The following is a 24417-nucleotide window of genomic DNA, read 5'->3' on the forward strand; positions in this document are numbered from 1 at the left end:
TACCGTTGGACTACTATCGACGAGATCTTTGATTCTCATTTAGATTGTTTCGGCTAGAAACCACTCGATCTCATATTCGAATATTGGGCTGCATACCGCTAAGTCGAAACTTCGAAAAATCATAACTTCCTCATACGAAGTCAGATTTAGACGTTCTTTTTATGCACGCTCTCGGTTTAACGTATTCTACGACTTTCGTTTAGATCGCTAAGGCCAAACTTCGACAGGTCATAACTTCTTCGTTATAACTCGGATTTCGGCATTCTTTATATATCCGAAATCCTTGTCATGACCACTACAACTTGGTTAAGATTATTTATTCTAAACACTCTTCTATCAAAAAGTCATTTTTGACGTTTATCGTCTCTAAATTGATTAGTCTGGATCTACGGGTGTTACAATTATCTCCCCCTTAGGATGATTACGTCCCGGAATCATCAATGAAAATAGGACTTGTATAATGATTCCATACGTTATCTTTTCATCCTAGGTAATAATCGTAACCTCTATGTTTCTTCGAATGAGTATCTAACTCTTGGACTTCTTGACCGCAGGCGATGCTCAATCTTGCACCTGTTCTTCGTACTATGTTGGACTTTCAATCATAACCTACGAGTTACAAAATAAGTCCTTATTGTGGAGTCCTTCTTCTTCTTAGGATAAATACTTTCATTTATCAATATTAACAGACCGATGGGTCGTGCTCTAATGACCTCTCATCGCATGATACAACGGTTAGACTCAAGTCTCTTAGAGTCAAATTCCATAATGGAATATACCTTCCTTCATATTCTAATGCGATATAACCACATTTTAACATGTAGCATTTCCAGCTACAAACTTCATTAATAATGAGCGCGTTACCAATGATCGCATTGATTTCAATCTTCTGACTTCAGTCAAATGCTACATCGAACTCGGTTCTCAGAACCACGTAACAAACTCATCGTATCCCCACTCAATTTGATATGACCACTAGGGTCGGAATAACAATCATCTTCTTAGTCATTACCGAAACAATGGTAACGACATACTTGAATAAAAACGAAATCAACCACTAGCTTCTTGGTAACCTTGTGACTTTCCCTGATCCAAGCGTGAGTCATGTGCTTCCAGTAGTATAGATCTCTACTACTATTCACACCTACTCATACCCGTCCCAAGTATTGTCTCGCAGTCCCCAAGTCCTAAAATCACAAAACAATTTAACACATACGAATGTGTCCAATTAATCATAAAATTTTCCTAAACTCTACCAGGACTTCTTCCATGCGTATCTTCAATCATCAATTCTATTTCAACTCGGTTGGTGATGGAAATTCTAGATTATGGGACAACTTCAAGAATTACACCAATCGTTCCATCATCCTGCCAATCGAAGGTGTACTTCAGACGTACCGTACTCCTTTAAACGTACTGTTATTTTATTATACATAAATTAAAGGCAAGATACCACCTTCGAAATCTTCCGATAGGTGTCACTCAATACATCAGATAACAAAACCAGGGTTTATATTAATTCTTGAAACTATTACACAAAAGTTCAAGTTCACCCTATACTATGCCTTTAATAGGCTACACCACAAGTTACTATGACTACTTCATATATGCTAAAGTTCCCATCCTTGATTTCTCGTGTTTCCACCCTCTTTGTCAAGGATTTTCTGAGATGCTTTTTGGTTTTGGAGGTGCATTCGCTCTTACTGCTTCATATTTCTTCGGGAAGTCCCTAGCCAAATGCCCTTCTTCTCGGCATTCATAACACACCCTCTTGCTGGATATGCACTTGTAAGCGTAATTCCATGTCTTTCCACATTTGTAGCAAGTCACCTCTTCGTCGCATCTCTCATAATGCTTCAGTGGTACATTTGGCTTAGTAGCTTCTTCTCTCTTTGGGCAGTCCTGCTTGAAGTGCCCTTCCTCATTACATTCGTAACATACCTTTTCGTTGAATGGACATTCGTCGGCGTAATGACCAAGCTTTCCACACTTAAAACATGTCACCTCCTCGCCACTTTTTCTAGAGTTTTTCTTTTTGCATTTCCCGCATCATTTTTCTTTACCTCCTCTTTTTCTAGACTTCAAGAACATGTTGCTCTTGTCAGACTTTGAAGACCCCTCAAATTTCCTCTTCTTGCCAACTTCCACCTTGTTGGCGATACTACCGTTGATCACTTCTTCGACTGACTTAGCAACCCCGATAGTTATCTCAAGGGTAGGTGCCTAGCGCACTGGCACAGTAAGTTCGTCCTTACTTTGTTGAAGTAAACACCTTGTTTCTTCCATCTGTTGATCCAACATCATTCGCACCATTGCGTATACTCCCGCCGTCGTGATTGGGTCAGGTGCAGCTGTTAGCTCTAGTGCAGTCCCAATCACTTGTGGCTCAGACTGCGGGTTGTCGTTTCCCAATCCATTTTGCGTGCTTGCCATTTCGATCTATACACCAAATTAGGTGAATTTAGATCTCTATTTCGATAGACGTTCAAATCATCCTTATCACTCCGAAACGTTTACATGCTAGTTCTAATATCGTAGTCGTACGCTTAGAATCTTAAACACACTCACTTGGTTAGACGATGCTCGGACAGCACTACGGCTCTTCGAGTACTATTCTTTTGATGTAACAGGGATATCTTCACACACCGGGCTTCTCGCGGGCAGAGCTTCAGCTTGAAACTCTTTTCTTCTCGGGATCTTCGGAGCGTCGGGACTCGCTTCGGGTATCGGGGATGATAGTGGGACTTCAGGGGTACTTCAAGATGACCAAAGACGGTATCGGAAGAGAGGGAGTAAGAAAATAGCAACCAAAACCGGCTGCCCTTCGATTCTATTTATAGGGCCATTTTTCTAGATTCACGTCATGAATCTCAAATATTCATGTCGTGAGTTCAGTAGTCATCAGGTGCGCCATCGCAACTTGCGTCTGTCAGGCTCCAGAAGTCATAAATACTGAGTTCACGTCGTGAACACTGTATTCACGTCGTGAACTCTGACATAGTGTCGGGGTTCGCGCCCGAACTTCAGAAATTCATATCTGTCGCATACGAGCTCCGTTTTCGACGTTCTTTATATCCACGTGTAGATGAGATTATGCTCTACAACTCTCATTTAGACTCCGACGGCTAATTTTGAATTTAACTTTTATTATATTATTTTTAGTAGGCCGGGATAGGAAAACTCCGTTAGGAATTCATAACTCCTTCATCTGACGTCCGTTTTCGTCTGTCTTTTTACCGTTGGACTACTATCGACGAGATCTTTAATTCTCATTTAGATTGTTTCGGCAAGAAACCACTCGATCTCATATTCGAACTTTGGGCTGCATACCGCTAAGTCGAAACTTCGAAAAATCATAACTTCCTCATACGAAGTCAGATTGAGACGTTCTTTATATGCACGCTCTCGGTTTAACGTATTCTACGACTTTCGTTTAGATCGCTAAGGCCAAATATCGCTCTATCATAAGTTCACTATTTACGTCGCGCTGTGTCGTGCCGGTTCTGTCGCGAAACTTCGACAGGTCATAACTTCTTCGTTATAACTCGGATTTCGGCATTCTTTATATATCCGAAATCCTTGTCACGACCACTAAAACTTGGTTAAGATTATTTATTCTAAACACTCTTCTATCAAAAAGTCATTTTTGACGCTTATCGTCTCTAAATTGACTAGCCCGGATCTACGGGCGTTACAAAATAATCTCAAGTAACAAGTTAATCTTCCCTTATTCAAAATTTTTACCAAATGCTTAGAATAAAAGTATGTTGCTATTTCTTACATTTAAACTTTTTAATGTCAAAAATAATTATATTAAAAAAAATAACAAAGTCAGCAAGTAGATGAGAAAGAAGAAGAATGCAACACCAATCCAATTTTAACCGAACAGTTTCATTCTTTCAACTTGTTAGGCTTTTGTCCCTTCTTTGTAAATTACTTAGAATTGTCCCATTTGCATCAATACACTTGTAGATTTGCTTCCACAATTCTTCTAACATTTACATACCAATTCCACGCTATCATCAAAGTTTTACCTAGCCCATTCCTTTTTCCATTATGTGTTGGAATTTACAGTTCAATTCCAATTTGAATAAAGGTTAGTAATACTCAAATCAATCGCATTCCAGATATTCAAGTTTTTGCCATTCAATCATATTTTTAAGCTCATTAAAAATAGTAATACATGAGTACAAATCCAATTTCAAAATTTATTTAAATATATTTGAAAAATCAACTTACTATAATTTGGTTATTTCCTCAAGAATCTATCAAACTGAAGAATAATTGGAATTTTGGGTTACCAAATGTGAGAAATCACTCATCTGTTATATGATTTATGTTCTCTTTTTCTTTTTCCCCATTCTCTGGTTCGGTTCGCACTCAACATAATACAAAGAGACCTTGAAGGTATCCCTTTCTTTCCAGATTGCAGACATAGGGTGCGCTTGACAAAAATAGTTGTTACCCGGTAGCTCGTACCCGGTAGCTGAAAGCTGAAAGCTATAACATTTATTTGTTATATGACTGTTTGACAAAAGTAGCTAGAAGTTTTTGAAGTATGTAAAATTACATAAAATGACAATTCTTAATATGTGTGTGTATATATATATATATATATATATATATATATATATATATATATATATATGTAGGCAATTGTGTAAATTGATTTAAAAAAGCTCTGTCGCATTTTGTTAAACGCAACTTGAATTTACTTGTAGATTTGGAGCATTTTGTTTAAAGTCGAAAATAAACGCTCGTATTGCTAAACGAAACTTTTTGTTTAAATTGGAACGTTTTGTCAAAAGATAGAAGCTCTTAAAAACTCCCAAACGCTCCGTGCCAAACACGCCAACCATGCAACAAATATAAATAAGCATTTTCTTTTATTTTTTTAACATTCAATCTCACACAAAAAGAAAATAAGGTGCTCCCCAATTTTCACTTTTGATCCCAACATCTAACCTATGTTTGCCTTAAGCCCTTCATCCTCTATTTATTTTCAAAATGACCAAACAATAATAAGTAGCCGATTTTTCCCTCTATTTTCAAATTCGAAATATTTCAAAATACCCTTCTAATTTATGACCTAACTATTCAACACACATCTCATTTTAAATAAATAAACAATTAATTTACTTCATTATTCTATTAGTTTCCGTTTAATAAACTTTTGGGCTATTAAATTCTATTTTTGCCCACCAGCATGCCCTAAAATTCTTATATACTTGATCGTCTGATGTTCGATATAAAATTTGGGATGTTGCCCGGTCTCTTCAAGAAAACCACCCATCCACGAGCTAAGTTAGTGTAAGCTATGACGTTCACTCCATGTTTACAGATAAAATTCATAGAAGCTAGGTCATCAAACGTATTATAAAATTTGGGATGTTACCAAATCTCTTCAAGAATACCACCCATCTACGACCTAAGCTAGTGTAAGCCTATGAAGTTCACTACATGCTCAAAGAAACAATTCGTAGAATTTAGGTCATCAAGCGTAAAATTTATCTCATTTTGATGTTGAGAACGAGATGGTATCACGACAACAGCAGGAGGCAAATCATGCTTCAGACAAAAAAGAGCCCTATATAAAAAAATACTATATTCAACATTTGGTGCCTAAAAATATTTGAGCAAATAAAAAAATCGAAGCAACGATAGCAAATGGTTCGGAAATTAATATCAAATAACCAATTCAAATCCCTCTCAAGAGAAGCCAAACGGTCAGAAAGTTTCTTCTTCCCATCATGATGAACATCCAAATCCATCTCAAGAGAAGCCCTATATAAACAAGTAATGTACTCAACACTTGATGCCATGTGGACTTGATTTTTTAATTTGCGGTTTTAAGAGTTTGAAAAGTATAAAAACGTCAAATTTCAATAACTTACATAAACACTAACAAACTAATAAATTGAGTAATTAACAATTAACCACTTAACAATCTGATGTTTAAATAACTTAATTTAAAAGTTAAAACACCACCAAACGAATTTTTTAAGAGTTTGAGACATTTAAAACACCATTAAATCAATATGCTAAGTATTAATGACTAACATCTTAAAAACACCCAATTTCTAAAATTAAAAAAAAAACAACAACAACATTTTTGTCTCCTACTATTTTCCCTTTTTTCTTCCGATGTACCAATTTGCTATTGGAACTTTCTTTCAACTACCTAGACTACAAGGCAAGCAAAATCATTACATACTCAACAATTAAAAAATTATTAAACATTAGAGAAAATAAACAAAGAAAAACAAATTTTTTGTGTCGACTATTTTATAAATATGATTTTTTTTGTTATAAAGTCAGATTTCTCAAAAATGAGTGGTGATCAATGTGTAGCATTTGGGTCCAAGACCTTGTGATAGTGATATATAACCAATTACTACCCCCACATGCTTTTGTTCCTTAACAAAATTAAAATATAAGTTATCATTGATGCATTACAAGACCAAATTGGGCCTCACTTGAAAACTACTCCTTCGTGTGAACAACGAACCTAGTGATTGAATATACGAATAGAGTTATAACAATTTTTAACTATTCTTGTAATTACTTACACACCATAGGATCGCGTAAATTAAAGCCAATGAGTCCTACGATAAATCTACGCAATTTTATTACCATAACTAATTAATATGCAAAATTGTTGCATAATAACATTAACTGAGAATCATAGAATACCCGTAGAAATAGTATGTTTAATCCGTATTATGCATTTTGATCGTTACCAACAGGAAAATGCAAAACACCTTGATGTTTGATTTTAGTTTTGCACATCGGTGATATTCCTAGCTATATTGATACTTGTTTTTTGAAATTGAGCAGACACTTCGGTTTTTTCTTAAATATTGACAATGAATTTTGTTTCTCCTTCAAGTGTAAACCTATATCGTCAAATAATATACATGGTATTCCAAACAAGTCAAAATTCATATTTTATACAACTGGGACAACTGACTCAGTCTCGCATGTTGCAAAATGGTATGTGATTCGTGCTTTACAAAAAAGTGTTAGCAAACAGAATGATGTCAGTTGACTTCAAAATGCTCCCAGACCACTTGCAAGATCATAGAATGTCTGCTCACAACACCGGATTGTTAGGCCGCCCATTGGATGGTCATATCCAAACTCTTCCTCCGTCTCACGTAATAAGTCCTGAAATGAAGGCTGGCTTAACAATGACACAGGAATCACAAAACGCTTCTTTTCTTGCTCTCCAACATAAACTGCAAAATATCCTTTCGGTAGTTCCGTTTCTGTTGTGCGGGTTCCATTTGACAAAGACCGTTGTAGTATTTGTCTTGCTTGAATGATCCGATGCATACGAATACCCATTTTTCTGAAGGTTTATCACGGAGGGACAAAAGAATTTGAGAGTATTCTCTAAGTGAAAGATGTACAGGAGGAGTTTGAGAGGAAATTATGCTGGTGCTTTGCCTATCATATGCTATATATAAAGGTTTATTGGAGCTTCAAATGTACAGTAATTAATAAAAAGGAAATTAAATGACAGATCGGGACATTGCGACTGGACGACAAGCTAGATCATGTGCTGTGTCTTTTCACTTGTATAATTAAAAGTACGATCTTGAATTGCACAACCACAAAGTCACAAGCAATAATATGGCTTAATCATGTACTTGTGAATAGAAACGAATTTAACAAAGAAGATAACTTGTATCACCAGTATTCTAAACTTAGTTGGGTATGAAAAACGGTTGAAGGACCATGGTCCCCTGTAATATTAAGATGAATGTGGCAATGCCTCCCAACAAACACAATATTGTGGCAAAAATCTCTGGGGTTTTCTTGAAACATATGTGGCCCTATCATAAATACATGAATTAGACATTGGATCTGTCTTACAGGTTGGAAGACAAAGCCATGTGAGGTTGCCATTTCTTCCACCGTATGTCACCATCCTCAATCAAGATCTGCTTAGTTGTATCTCTGTATATAAAGACCATTCCATATGAATCACACAACCACAACATCTTCTGAAATCGTTCGCACCCTTTCACCTAGAAGACGTGCTTTGAGAGTTTCCTTCCTCAATCAGGCTTTTGAAGTGAACAGACACCCCCTCCTTAAAAATGGCCAACCTTTTTCCTCGGATCATTCAAGCAAAACAAATTCTGCGAAGATCATTATCCAATGGAAGCAGCACAACCAAATCTATGGACATCCCGAAAGGCTATTTAGCAATCTATGTTGGTGAGCAAGAGAAGAAGCAATATGTGGTTCCTGTATGGTTGTTAAGCGAACCTGCTTTTCAAGAATTACTAGATCAGGCAGAACAAGAATTTGGGTATGTTCATCAAATGGGCGGCCTCACTATTCCATGCAGTGAATATACATTCAGTGATATTGCTTCTCAGTTGGGCGCATTATGACTTCTATACAGCATTCTTACAACCAACTAACCACTAGGTTTTTTTTTATCATTTGTAAATAAATCAAGACAATTTTCCCTCTTGTATGAAATCGGATCAAGGAACAGTTTTGAGTTTACTATAATTTGCTTAGTGTATGAATGAGAAACTAATTTCACGGTTGATTATTTTGGAAATATGAATTTTGGGAGTGAAATGGAGTTTTAACAAAGATAGTTGCTTCTAGTGGTAAACCGAACTAATACCAACTAATCTTTCTTCCATTTGACATTTTAGGTGAATGAAACTAAGGGAAACCAAATATTTCGTAATATGAATTGGTAATTAATGTTATGTATGCTGGAATTTTAACTCTATAAACAATGTGGTATTTATCAAGTTCAGACTTATCTTCAAAAATATAATTGGTGAACAATATGTAGCACTTGGGTCGATGACCTTGTGATGGTGATATATAAAACATTAAATCTCACATGCTTTTGTTCTTTAAGCAAATTAATATATAAGTTGGCAAAACATTGATGCATTAGACGACGAATTGGGTCCCACTTGAAAACAATTCCATCATATGAAAAAAGAACCTGGTGATTAGATATATGAATAGCGTTATATCAATGTTTAACTATTCTTTTGATTACTTATACACCGATATATCATGTAAATTAGAGCCAATGAGTCATGTTTTTACAACTATGCAATTTCCTTATCACAACCCATTAATATGTGAAATTGTTGCATACAGCATTAACTGAGAATCATCGTAGAATATCCGTAGAAGTATTATTTTCAATCATGATTATGCACTATGACCGTTACGTACAAGACAATGAAAAAACATTGATATTTGATTTTGGTTCCCCATATCAGGTGTAAGCACATGTTGTTATTAGATTAGCCAACAACTGAACAAAAAAAGTATAGTATGCGTATATTCACAGTTTTTTTTTTCTTTTTTTTTTTTTTTTTTTAATTGAGCAGACACTTCTTTTTTGAAAGAAAAAAAATGTTGACAATGAATTTTGTTTCTCATTCAAGTATAAGCTTATATCGTCAAATAATATATGGGGTACTCCAAACAAGTGAAAATTCATGTTTTATACAACAGGGACAAGTGACACAATCTCGCATGCATGTTGCAAAAAGGTCGATCAATGCTTTACAAAAATGTGTAAGAAAATAGAATGATGTAACTTGACTTCAAAATGCTCCCAGGCGACTTTGAAGATCAAAGAATGTCTTCTCACTACAACGGATTTTAGGCCACCCATTGGATTGTCATATCGAAATCCAAACTCTTCCTCCGCCTAACGAGCACAGTTCATGAACATCGAGGTCTAAATATGTGACATCCTCAATTTCACGGCCAGAAAATACCGATTTCGTTTATGCTTTTTAAAATAAAATCAGAGTAATCTTTCAAAAGGTGTTGCGGAATTTGTCCACAAAACAAAATATAATAAATATTTATCAAAGCATTTCTTAAAGAAATGTATTTCCATTTTATTACAAAACTCGGGATGTCCACATCGATACAGACCAAAAGAATAAATAAAACATACATTCATTTACACTAGTGATTTACATCTCCTTTAATCTCTCAGTGCAAAACAGCTTCGTATCGATACCTGTGATACAAATAAACTGAGTGCGTCAGGCTTGGGAGTCTGGTGAGCATATAGGGTTTTTAACCCACAATAATATAATTATTATATTTAATCATCAAACAATCAATGCAATTACCCATCCCCATTATCTTCTTTATTTCTTAAGGTCTTACCCTAAGAATCCACTATCTTTCATTCATTCGTTCTTAAGGATTGACCTAAGGAATTGGCACAAAGTTCATTGCTGCCCGAGGTTCATCTACACAGTACTAAATCCATAGCTACCAAGGTTCATCTACACAATACTAAATCCATAGCTACCAAAGTTCATCTACACAGTACAAAATCCATAGCTACCAAGGTTCATCTACAAAGTACTAAATCCATAGCTACCATTGTATTTATATAAGGCACTAAATCTATAGCTGCCAGGGTTTTTAAAGTACACCGGTGAACATCAAGTCCACAACACCTACTGGTTGCGAGCTTGCTAGTGTTCCACTGGACTCTCTAGAATAGTCCGTGGTTGTCATCCCTACTCTGCTGAATGACGGGGGCCATCGTTTGGGTAAAGGTTTCACTCATTTTTCACCTGTCACCCTCATCTCACGATCTATATCATCTTTCGTCTCATCCTCAAACTCATCTTTCCTTACACACCAACTATTTCATCTACCTATGTTCTACCCAACATATTTGTAGATATAAATTACATATATAGTTTAAATCATTTAAAAACCTGTATAAAACATTCATTCCAACAACCATCTCAAGTAAACAAACAACGTATAAACACATAACACGTATTTCATAGCAAATACTTCATATCTATGCGGTAGAAGAAAGTAACTACACACTCACTTGATTAGACGATGCTCGGACAGCACTACGGCTCTTCGAGTACTATTCTTTTGATGTAACAAGGATATCTTCACACACCAGGCTTCTCGCGGGCAGAGCTTGGGCTTGAAACTCTTTTCTTCTCGGGATCTTCGGAGCGTCGGGACTCGCTTCGGGTATCGGGGATGATACCGGGACTTCGGGGGTACTTCAAGATGACCAGAGAGGGTATCGGAAGAGAGGGAGTAAGAAAATAGCAACCAAAACCGGCTGCCCTTCGATTTCTATTTATAGGGCCATTTTTCTAGATTCACGTCGTGAATCTCAAATATTCACGTCGTGAGTTCAGTAGTCATCAGGTGCGTCATCGCAACTTGCGTCTGTCAGGCTCAAGAAGTCATAAATACTGAGTTCACGTCGTGAACACTGTATTCACGTCGTGAACTCTGACACATTGTCGGGGTTCGCGCCCCGAACTTCAGAAATTCATATCTTTCGCATACGAGCTCCGTTTTCGACGTTCTTTATATCCACGCGTAGGTGAGATTATGCTCTACAACTCTCGTTTTGACTCCGATGACTAATTTTGAATTTAACTTTTATTATATTATTTTTAGTAGGCCGGGACAGGAAAACTCCGTTAGGAATTCATAACTCCTTCATCTGACGTCCGTTTTCGTCTGTCTTTTTACCGTTGGACTACTATCGACGAGATCTTTGATTCTCATTTAGATTGTTTAGGCTAGAAACCAGTCGATCTCATATTCGAATATTGGGCTGCATACCGCTAAGTCAAAACTTCGAAAAATCATAACTTCCTCATACGAAGTCAGATTTAGACGTTCTTTTTATGCACGCTCTCGGTTTAACGTATTCTACGACTTTCGTTTAGATCGCTAAGGCCAAACTTCGACAGGTCATAACTTCTTCGTTATAACTCGGATTTCGGCATTCTTTATATATCCGAAATCCTTGTCACGACCACTACAACTTGGTTAAGATTATTTATTCTAAACACTCTTCTATCAAAAAGTCATTTTCGACGCTTATCGTCTCTAAATTGATTAGTCTGGATCTACGGGTGTTACAATTATCTCCCCCTTAGGATGATTACGTCCCGGAATCATCAACGAAAATAGGACTTGTATAATGATTCCATACGTTATCTTTTCATCCTAGGTAATAATCGTAACTTCTATGTTTCTTCGAATGAGTATCTAACTCTTGGACTTCTTGACCGCAGGCGATGCTCAATCTTGCACCTGTTCTTCGTACTATGTTGGACTTTCAATCATAACCTACGAGTTACAAAATAAGTCCTTATTGTGGAGTTCTTCTTCTTCTTAGGATAAATACTTTCATTTATCAATATTAACAGACCGATGGGTCGTGCTCTAATGACCTCTCATCGCATGATGCAACGGTTAGACTCAAGTCTCTTAGAGTCAAATTCCAGAATGGAATATACCTTCCTTCATATTCTAATGCGATATAACCACATTTTAACATGTAGCATTTCCAGCTACAAACTTCATTAATAATGAGCGCGTTACCAATGATCGCATTGATTTCAATCTTCTGACTTCAGTCAAATGCTACATCGAACTCGGTTCTCAGAACCACGTAACAAACTCATCGTATCCCCACTCAGTTTGATATGACCACTAGGGTCGGAATAACAATCATCTTCTTAGTCATTACCGAAACAATGGTAACGACATACTTGAATAAAAACGAAATCAACCACTAGCTTCTTGGTAACCTTGTGACTTTCCCTGATCCAAGCGTGAGTCATGTGCTTCCAGTAGTATAGATCTCTACTACTATTCACACCTACTCATACCCGTCCCAAGTATTGTCTCGCAGTCCCCAAGTCCTAAAATCACAAAACAATTTAACACATACGAATGTGTCCAATTAATCATAAAATTTTCCTAAACTCTACCAGGACTTCTTCCATGCGTATCTTCAATCATCAATTCTATTTCAACTCGGTTGGTGATGGAAATTCTAGATTATGGGACAACTTCAAGAATTACACCAATCGTTCCATCATCCTGCCAATCGAAGGTGTACTTCAGACGTACCGTACTCCTTTAAACGTACTGTTATTTTATTATACATAAACTAAAGGCAAGATACCACCTTCGAAATCTTCCGATAGGTGTCACTCAATACATCAGATAACAAAACCAGGGTTTATATTAATTCTTGAAACTATTACACAAAAGTTCAAGTTCACCCTATACTATGCCTTTAATAGGCTACACCACAAGTTACTATGACTACTTCATATATGCTAAAGTTCCCATCCTTGATTTCTCGTGTTTCCACCCTCTTTGTCAAGGATTTTCTGAGATGCTTTTTGGTTTTGGAGGTGCATTCGCTCTTACTGCTTCATATTTCTTCGGGAAATCCCTCGCCAAATGCCCTTCTTCTCGGCATTCATAACACACCCTCTTGCTGGATACGTACTTGTAAGCGTAATTCCATGTCTTTCCACATTTGTAGCAAGTCACCTCTTCGTCGCATCTCTCATAATGCTTCAGTGGTACATTTGGCTTAGTAGCTTCTTCTCTCTTTGGGCAGTCCTGCTTGAAGTGCCCTTCCTCATTACATTCGTTACATACCTTTTCGTTGAATGGACATTCGTCGGCGTAATGACCAAGCTTTCCACACTTAAAACATGTCACCTCCTCGCCACTTTTTCTAGAGTTTTTCTTTTTGCATTTCCCGCATCATTTTTCTTTACCTCCTCTTTTTCTAGACTTCAAGAACATGTTGCTCTTGTCAGACTTTGAAGACCCCTCAAATTTCCTCTTCTTGCCAACTTCCACCATGTTGGCGATACTACCGTTGATCACTTCTTCGACTGACTTAGCAACCCCGATAGTTATCTCAAGGGTAGGTGCCTAGCGCACTGGCACAGTAAGTTCGTCCTTACTTTGTTGAAGTAAACACCTTGTTTCTTCCATCTGTTGATCCAACATCATTCGCACCATTGCGTATACTCCCGCCGTCGTGATTGGGTCAGGTGCAGCTGTTAGCTCTAGTGCAGTCCCAATCACTTGTGGCTCAGACTGCGGGTTGTCGTTTCCCAATCCATTTTGCGTGCTTGCCATTTCGATCTATACACCAAATTAGGTGAATTTAGATCTCTATTTCGATAGACGTTCAAATCATCCTTATCACTCCGAAACGTTTACATGCTAGTTCTAATATCGTAGTCGTACGCTTAGAATCTTAAACACATAAGGTTTCCAGATCCGGTCGGCAACAGACCATAGATCCGAACAAACAATATCATATATGGAAAACATATAACATTTAGAACATAAATCATTTTAGGCATCTTTCCTAAAATATACTAGTGCTCGTGTCTAAAATATGGTAGACACTCATCTCACAATCATCGCTTAGCATTCTAAGTTTAAGTCTAGAAATCCTACAATTTCCTAGTTCGCTTAAACTAATGTTCTGATACCAAATGTGACATCCCCAATTTCACGGCCAGAAAAGACCGATTTGTTTATGCTTTGTTTTATAAATCAGAGTAATCTTTTAAAGAAAATGGTTGCGGAATTTGTTCCCAAACAAGATATGATAAAACTTTATCAAATCGTTTCTCAAGGAGAATGTACTTTTCATTAAATAATAAAATCTCGGGATGTCATGTTCCGATACAGACCAAAAGCATAAACAGTATAAAATAGACCTTACAACAGTTATTTATAACTACTGATCTATAATCCAAAATCTCTCGTCATGTCAACCAACTTATGCTCTTGTGCCACTACCTGTGATACAAAGAAACTGAGTGGGTCAGGCTTGGGATCCTGGTGAGCATATACGGTTTTCAACCCACAATAATATAATTATTATATTTAATCATCAAACCATCAATGCAATTACCTATCCCCATTATCTTCTTTATTTCTTAAGGTCTTACCCTAAGAATCCATTATTCTTCATTCATTCGTTCTTAAGGATTGACCTAAGGAATTGGCACAAAGTCCATTGCTGCCCGAGGTTCATCTGCACAATACTAAATCCATAGCTGCCAAGGTTCATCTACACAGTACTAAATCCATAGCTACCAAGGTTCATCTACACAGTACTAAATCCATAGCTACCAAGGTTCATCTACACACTACTAAATCCATAGCTACCATTCTATTTATATAAGGCACTAAATCTATAGATGCCAGGGTTTTTAGAGTACACCGGTGAACATCAAGTCCACAACACCTACAAGTTGCTAGCTTGCTAGTGTTCCACTGGACTGTCTAGAATAGTCCGTGGTTGTCATCCCTACTCTGCGGAATGACGGGGGCCATTGTTTGGGTAAAGGTTTCACTCATTTTTCACCTGTCACCCTCATCTCACGATCTATATCATCTTTCGTCTCATCCTCAAACTCATCTTTCCTTACACACCAACTATTTCATTTACCCATGTTCTACCCAACATATTTGTAGATATAAATTACATATATAGTTTAAATCATTTAAAAACCTGTATAAAACATTCATTCCAACAACCATCTCAAGTAAACAAACAACGTATAAACACATAGCACGTATTTCGTAGCAAATACTTCATATCTATGCGGTAGAAGAAAGTAACTACACACTCACTTGGTTAGACGATGCTCGGACAGCACTACGGCTCTTCGAGTACTATTCTTTTGATGTAACATGGATATCTTCACACACCGGGCTTCTCGCGGGCAGAGCTTCGGCTTGAAACTCTTTTCTTCTCGGGATCTTCGGAGCGTCGGGACTCGCTTCGGGTATCGGGGATGATAGTGGGACTTCAGGGGTACTTCAAGATGACCAAAGACGGTATCGGAAGAGAGGGAGTAAGAAAATAGCAACCAAAACCGGCTGCCCTTCGATTCTATTTATAGGGCCATTTTTCTAGATTCACGTCGTGAATCTCAAATATTCATGTCGTGAGTTCAGTAGTCATCAGGTGCGCCATCGCAACTTGCGTCTGTCAGGCTCCAGAAGTCATAAATACTGAGTTCACGTCGTGAACACTGTATTCACGTCGTGAACTCTGACACAGTGTCGGGGTTCGCGCCCGAACTTCAAAAATTCATATCTTTCGCATACGAGCTCCGTTTTCGACGTTCTTTATATCCACGTGTAGATGAGATTATGCTCTACAACTCTCATTTAGACTCCGACGGCTAATTTTGAATTTAACTTTTATTATATTATTTTTAGTAGGCCGGGACAGGAAAACTTCGTTAGGAATTCATAACTCCTTCATCTGACGTCCGTTTTCGTCTGTCTTTTTACCGTTGGACTACTATCGACGAGATCTTTAATTCTCATTTAGATTGTTTCGGCAAGAAATCACTCGATCTCATATTCGAACTTTGGGCTGCATACCGCTAAGTCGAAACTTCGAAAAATCATAACTTCCTCATACGAAGTCAGATTGAGACGTTCTTTATATGCACGCTCTCGGTTTAATGTATTCTACGACTTTCGTTTAGACCGCTAAGGCCAAATATCGCTCTATCATAAGTTCACTATTTACGTCGCGTTGTGTCGTGCCGGTTCTGTCGCGAAACTTCGACAGGTCATAACTTCTTCGTTATAACTCAGATTTCGGCATTCTTTATATATCCGAAATCCTTGTCACGACCACTAAAACTTGGTAAAAGATTATTTATTCTAAACACTCTTCTATCAAAAAGTCATTTTTGACGCTTATCGTCTCTAAATTGACTAGCCCGGATCTACGGGCGTTACAAAATAATCTCAAGTAACAAGTTAATCTTCCCTTATTCAAAATTTTTACCAAATGCTTAGAATAAAAGTATGTTGCTATTTCTTACATTTAAACTTTTTAATGTCAAAAATAATTATATTAAAAAAAATAACAAAGTCAGCAAGTAGATGAGAAAGAAGCAGAATGCAACACCAATCCAATTTTAACCGAACAGTTTCATTCTTTCAACTTGTTAAGCTTTTGTCCCTTCTTTGTAAATTACTTAGAATTGTCCCATTTGCATCAATACACTTGTAGATTTGCTTCCACAATTCTTCTAACATTTACATACCAATTCCACGCTATCATCAAAGTTTTACCTAGCCCATTCCTTTTTCCATTATGTGTTGGAATTTACAGTTCAATTCCAATTTGAATAAAGGTTAGTAATACTCAAATCAATCGCATTCCAGATATTTAAGTTTTTGCCATTCAATCATATTTTTAAGCTCATTAAAAATAGTAATACATGAGTACAAATCCAATTTCAAAATTTATTTAAATATATTTGAAAAATCAACTTACTATAATTTGGTTATTTCCTCAAGAATCTATCAAACTGAAGAATAATTGGAATTTTGGGTTACCAAATGTGAGAAATCACTCATCTGTTATATGATTTATGTTCTCTTTTTCTTTTTCCCCATTCTATGGTTCGGTTCGCACTCAACATAATACAAAGAGACCTTGAAGGTATCCCTTTCTTTCCAAATTGCAGACATAGGGTGCGCTTGACAAAAATAGTTGTTACCCGGTAGCTCGTACCCGGTAGCTGAAAGCTGAAAGCTATAACATTTATTTGTTATATGACTGTTTGACAAAAGTAGCTAGAAGCTTTTGAAGTATGTAAAATTACATAAAATGACAATTCTTAATATGTGTGTGTATATATATATATATATATATATATATATATATATATATATATATATATATATATATGTAGGCAGTTGTGTAAATTGATTTAAAAAAGCTCTGTCGCATTTTGTTAAACGCAACTTGAATTTACTTGTAGATTTGGAGCATTTTGTTTAAAGTCGAAAATAAACGCTCGTATTGCTAAACGAAGCTTTTTGTTTAAATTGGAACGTTTTGTCAAAAGATAGAAGCTCTTAAAAACTCCCAAACGCTCCGTGCCAAACACGCCAACCATGCAACAAATATAAACAAGCGTTTTCTTTTATTTTTTTAACATTCAATCTCACACAAAAAGAAAATAAGGTGCTCCCCAATTTTCACTTTTGATCCCAACATCTAACCTATGTTTGCCTTAAGCCCTTCATCCTCTATTTATTTTCAAAATGACCAAACAATAATAAGTAGCCGATTTTTCCCTCTATTTTCAAATTCGAAATATTTCAAAATACCCTTCTAATTTATGACCTAACTATTCAACACACATCTCATTTTAAATAAATAAACAATTAATTTACTTCATTATTCTATTAGTTTCCGTTTAATAAACTTTTGGGCTATTAAATTCTATTTTTGCCCACCAGCATGCCCTAAAATTCTTATATACTTGATCGTCTGATGTTCGATATAAAATTTGGGATGTTGCCCGGTCTCTTCAAGAAAACCACCCATCCACGAGCTAAGTTAGTGTAAGCTATGACGTTCACTCCATGTTTACAGATAAAATTCATAGAAGCTAGGTCATCAAACGTATTATAAAATTTGGGATGTTACCAAATCTCTTCAAGAATACCACCCATCTACGACCTAAGCTAGTGTAAGCCTATGAAGTTCACTACATGCTCAAAGAAACAATTCGTAGAATTTAGGTCATCAAGCGTAAAATTTATCTCATTTTGATGTTGAGAACGAGATGGTATCACGACAACAGCAGGAGGCAAATCATGCTTCAGACAAAAAAGAGCCCTATATAAAAAAAATACTATATTCAACATTTGGTGCCTAAAAATATTTGAGCAAATAAAAAAATCAAAGCAACGATAGCAAATGGTTCGGAAATTAATATCAAATAACCAATTCAAATCCCTCTCAAGAGAAGCCAAACGGTCAGAAAGTTTCTTCTTCCCATCATGATGAACATCCAAATCCATCTCAAGAGAAGCCCTATATAAACAAGTAATGTACTCAACACTTGATGCCATGTGGACTTGATTTTTTAATTTGCGGTTTTAAGAGTTTGAAAAGTATAAAAACGTCAAATTTCAATAACTTACATAAACACTAACAAACTAATAAATTGAGTAATTAACAATTAACCACTTAACAATCTGACGTTTAAATAACTTAATTTAAAAGTTAAAACACCACCAAACGAATTTTTAAGAGTTTGAGACATTTAAAACACCATTAAATCAATATGCTAAGTATTAATGACTAACATCTTAAAAACACCCAATTTCTAAAATTAAAAAAAAACAACAACAACATTTTTGTCTCCTACTATTTTCCCTTTTTTCTTCCGATGTACCAATTTGCTATTGGAACTTTCTTTCAAATACCTAGACTACAAGGCAAGCAAAATCATTACATACTCAACAATTAAAAAATTATTAAACATTAGAGAAAATAAACAAAGAAAAACAAATTTTTTGTGTCGACTATTTTATAAATATGATTTTTTTTGTTATAAAGTTGTACAGATTTCTCAAAAATGAGTGGTGATCAATGTGTAGCATTTGGGTCCAAGACCTTGTGATAGTGATATATAACCAATTACTACCCCCACATGCTTTTGTTCCTTAACAAAATTAAAATATAAGTTATCATTGATGCATTACAAGACCAAATTGGGCCTCACTTGAAAACTACTCCTTCGTGTGAACAACGAACCTAGTGATTGGATATACGAATAGAGTTATAACAATTTTTAACTATTCTTGTAATTACTTACACACCATAGGATCGCGTAAATTAAAGCCAATGAGTCCTACGATAAATCTACGCAATTTTATTACCATAACTAATTAATATGCAAAATTGTTGCATAATAACATTAACTGAGAATCATAGAACACCGGTAGAAATAGTATGTTTAATCCGTATTATGCATTTTGATCATGACCAACAGGAAAATGAAAAACCCCTTCATGTTTGATTTTAGTTTCGCACATCGGTGATATTCCTAGCTATATTGATACTTGTTTTTTGAAATTGAGCAGACACTTCGGTTTTTTCTTAAATATTGACAATGAATTTTGTTTCTCCTTCAAGTGTAAACCTATATCGTCAAATAATATACATGGTATTCCAAACAAGTCAAAATTCATATTTTATACAACTGGGACAACTGACTCAGTCTCGCATGTTGCAAAATGGTATGTGATTCGTGCTTTACAAAAAAGTGTTAGCAAACAGAATGATGTCAGTTGACTTCAAAATGCTCCCAGACCACTTGCAAGATCATAGAATGTCTGCTCACAACACCGGATTGTTAGGCCGCCCATTGGATGGTCATATCCAAACTCTTCCTCCGTCTCACGTAATAAGTCCTGAAATGAAGGCTGGCTTAACAATGACACAGGAATCACAAAACGCTTCTTTTCTTGCTCTCCAACATAAACTGCAAAATATCCTTTCGGTAGTTCCGTTTCTGTTGTGCGGGTTCCATTTGACAAAGACCGTTGTAGTATTTGTCTTGCTTGAATGATCCGATGCATACGAATACCCATTTTTCTGAAGGTTTATCACGGAGGGACAAAAGAATTTGAGAGTATTCTCTAAGTGAAAGATGTACAGGAGGAGTTTGAGAGGAAATTATGCTGGTGCTTTGCCTATCATATGCTATATATAAAGGTTTATTGGAGCTTCAAATGTACAGTAATTAATAAAAAGGAAATTAAATGACAGATCGGGACATTGCGACTGGACGACAAGCTAGATCATGTGCTGTGTCTTTTCACTTGTATAATTAAAAGTACGATCTTGAATTGCACAACCACAAAGTCACAAGCAATAATATGGCTTAATCATGTACTTGTGAATAGAAACGAATTTAACAAAGAAGATAACTTGTATCACCAGTATTCTAAACTTAGTTGGGTATGAAAAACGGTTGAAGGACCATGGTCCCCTGTAATATTAAGATGAATGTGGCAATGCCTCCCAACAAACACAATATTGTGGCAAAAATCTCTGGGGTTTTCTTGAAACATATGTGGCCCTATCATAAATACATGAATTAGACATTGGATCAGTCTTACAGGTTGGAAGACAAAGCCATGTGAGGTTGCCATTTCTTCCACCGTATGTCACCATCCTCAATCAAGATCTGCTTAGTTCTATCTCTGTATATAAAGACCATTCCATATGAATCACACAACCACAACATCTTCTGAAATCGTTCGCACCCTTTCACCTAGAAGACGTGCTTTGAGAGTTTCCTTCCTCAATCAGGCTTTTGAAGTGAACAGACACCCCCTCCTTAAAAATGGCCATCCTTTTTCCTCGGATCATTCAAGCAAAACAAATTCTGCGAAGATCATTATCCAATGGAAGCAGCACAACCAAATCTATGGACATCCCGAAAGGCTATTTAGCAATCTATGTTGGTGAGCAAGAGAAGAAGCGATATGTGGTTCCTGTATGGTTGTTAAGCGAACCTGCTTTTCAAGAATTACTAGATCAGGCAGAACAAGAATTTGGGTATGTTCATCAAATGGGGGGCCTCACTATTCCATGCAGTGAATATACATTCAATGATATTGCTTCTCAGTTGGGCGCATTATGACTTCTATACAGCATTCTTACAACCAACTAACCACTAGGTTTTTTTTTATCATTTGTAAATAAATCAAGACAATTTTCCCTCTTGTATGAAATCGGATCAAGGAACAGTTTTGAGTTTACTATAATTTGCTTAGTGTATGAATGAGAAACTAATTTCACGGTTGATTATTTTGGAAATATGAATTTTGGGAGTGAAATGGAGTTTTAACAAAGATAGTTGCTTCTAGTGGTAAACCGAACTAATACCAACTAATCTTTCTTCCATTTGACATTTTAGGTGAATGAAACTAAGGGAAACCAAATATTTCGTAATATGAATTGGTAATTAATGTTATGTATGCTGGACTTTTAACTCTATAAACAATGTGGTATTTATCAAGTTCAGACTTATCTTCAAAAATATAATTGGTGAACAATATGTAGCACTTGGGTCGATGACCTTGTGATGGTGATACATAAAACATTAAATCTCACATGCTTTTTTTCTTTAAGCAAATTAATATATAAGTTGGCATAACATTGATGCATTAGACGACGAATTGGGTCCCACTTGAAAACAATTCCATCGTATGAAAAAAGAACCTGGTGATTAGATATATGAATAGCGTTATATCAATGTTTAACTATTCTTTTGATTACTTATACACCGATATATCATGTAAATTAGAGCCAATGAGTCATGTTTTTACAACTATGCAATTTCCTTATCACAACCCATTAATATGTGAAATTGTTGCATTAAGCATTAACTAAGAATCATCGTAGAATATCAGTAGAAGTATTATGTTCAATCATGATTATGCACTATGACCGTTACGTACAAGACAATGAAAAAACATTGATATTTGATTTTGGTTCCTCGTATCAGGTGTAAGCACATGTTGTTATTAGATTAACTTGTAGATTTGGAGCATTTTGTTTAAAGTCGAAAATAAACGCTCGAATTGCTAAACGAAGCTTTTTGTTTAAATTGGAACGTTTTGTCAAAAGATAGAAGCTCTCAAACACTCCCAAACGCTCCGTGCCAAACACGCCAACCATGCACACAAATGCAAATGTGCGTTTTCTTTTATTTTGTTAACATTCGATCTCACACAAAGAGAAAATTAGGTGCTCCCCAATTTCCACTTTTGATTCCAACATCTAACCTATGTTTGCATTAAGCCCTTCATCCTCTATTTATTTTCAAAATGACCAAACAATAAAAAGCAGCAAATTTTTCCCTCTATTTTCAAATTCAAAATATTTCAAAATACCCTTTTAATTTATGACCTAACTGTAACAACCCAATTTTTCAAAGAAAAATTTTCACTTTTGAGTTAATCAAAACAATCTCATAAACCATAGATTCCCAACCACATGCTTTCAAATTAATATTAATTACATCTTTGTTTTCCTTTTTAAAACATCAGAGGGTCCCAAATACATTAAAAAGAGAGATAGAGTGCGCGCCACGTCATCACGCCGGACCCTTGCCCTTGGGCTCAGAAGTACCTGAAACAAATCAACAACCTGTAAGCGAAATGCTTAGCGAGTTTCCCAGAGCATACCACACGCAAACACATACACATAACCTGATAGCTAATTAAAGCTACAAACATGCCTCAGAAACCATGCAATACAATCAGCAAGAATGCCATGGGCTACCCCACATGGTCTTTACCTAGGACTGCCATGGGCTACCCCACATGGCCTTACATCCAATGCCATGGGCTACCCCACATGGTCTTTACCTAGGAATGCCATGGGCTACCCCACATGGTCTTATATCCAGTGCCACGGGCTCCCCCCGGGGTCTTCCATACTAGCATAATATCACATAACATAACAATTCATTAATGCATAACACACATACAACATGTACACATAATGGGCCGGCCTTGGTGCCGTAGACTCATAGGTATGGTGAGAAGACTCACCTCCGTCCGATGAATACGAATACTGTCCTCCTATAAATTCGCAGCCTCCCGAGCTGAATAACAATAATCATAATACAATCAATAATAGGGCCTTAAATTACCCAAATAGAAGCCCAATCTTCAAAGTCTACCCCCAAGGCCCAATTACCCTTTTATTGCAAATGGGCCCCAAAGTCCAAGTCCAATATCCTTAATGGGCCCCTTGGCCCAATAAGGCCCAATCAATAAGTCCATGGCCCAAACAGGTAAGAAGGCTCATAACTCACAGAATCCAGTCAAGCCCAACCACCAAATGAGGCCCAAAGGCCCAAATCAGCTTAGGGCCCAACTAAGCTGCGTACGCCCAGCGTACCACCCTGGTACGCGGAACGTACTGAAGGTTTTGGCACTACGCGCCGCGTACAGCTGGTTACGCCCAGCGTACAAACAGCTTAAGCACTTTTTCCATTAAGTGCTTAATACTCGAATCCATCACGACCAAAAGTTAGATCTAAGTCTGAAAAGATGTCCTAAGGCATAAAGTTGGCAACTTTATGCCCTTGCATGTCTCATACACACTCAACCACTCCATTAAGACCTTTCCAAGGTCTTTTACTCATGCATCAGGCCAAATCTCTCATCAAGCTTCCATTTTTATACTCCTAAATGACTAGGGGACCTCATATATGACTTTCTTATCAAAAGGGAAGGCTTTACTCAACAAAAGAGATCCAAAGTTCTTAAAAGGGAAAAACCACTAAAACCCTAGCTAGATCTAAAGATTAGGAAGGAAAGATGCAAGCTTTTTACCTCCAGAAGCTTTGCAAGGTGCTTTTGATGCAGGATCTTGAAGCACCCACTTGATCCAAGCTTTCTTGACCACCCCTTCTTCTTGAAATACACACAAAAAGACCACAAATGCACACTTTAAGGCTTAAGAATGATCTCACAAGGTTTCCAGGAGTATATGGACGTTCTAAGGCTGTGGAGGCTCTCTAGGGTTTAGTCCAAGGAACATAAGGTTGCTTAAATAGGCCTCAAGTCCGGATAATTAGGGTTTTGCAACCCTGGCGCGTACGCCCCGCGTAACTCAAGGTACTCCCAGCGTACCTTGATTTCTCCGCGACTACATCCATGCAATACGCTAAGCGTACACTTAAGTACGCCCAGCATACTTAAGGGACC

General features: G+C 36.7%; 2 protein-coding genes across 2 annotated transcripts; both read right to left on the bottom strand.

Annotated features, from left to right (window-relative positions):
* Positions 1-7050: 7050 nt before the first annotated feature.
* Positions 7051-7347, bottom strand: LOC145157855 (auxin-responsive protein SAUR21-like). Its single transcript, XM_079076836.1, has one exon. It carries the CDS (start codon positions 7345-7347, stop codon positions 7051-7053), a length of 297 nt encoding a protein of 98 aa, XP_078932962.1.
* Positions 7348-19980: 12633 nt separating this feature from the next.
* LOC145157856 (auxin-responsive protein SAUR21-like) lies at positions 19981-20277 on the bottom strand. The gene has a single exon (XM_079076837.1). It carries the CDS (start codon positions 20275-20277, stop codon positions 19981-19983), a length of 297 nt encoding a protein of 98 aa, XP_078932963.1.
* Between the last annotated feature and the right edge of the window lie 4140 nt (positions 20278-24417).

This window comes from Lactuca virosa, chromosome 2 (genome assembly GCF_052849685.1).
Source record: "Lactuca virosa cultivar CGN04683 chromosome 2, Lactuca_virosa_CGN04683_v6, whole genome shotgun sequence".
Taxonomy (NCBI): domain Eukaryota; kingdom Viridiplantae; phylum Streptophyta; class Magnoliopsida; order Asterales; family Asteraceae; genus Lactuca; species Lactuca virosa.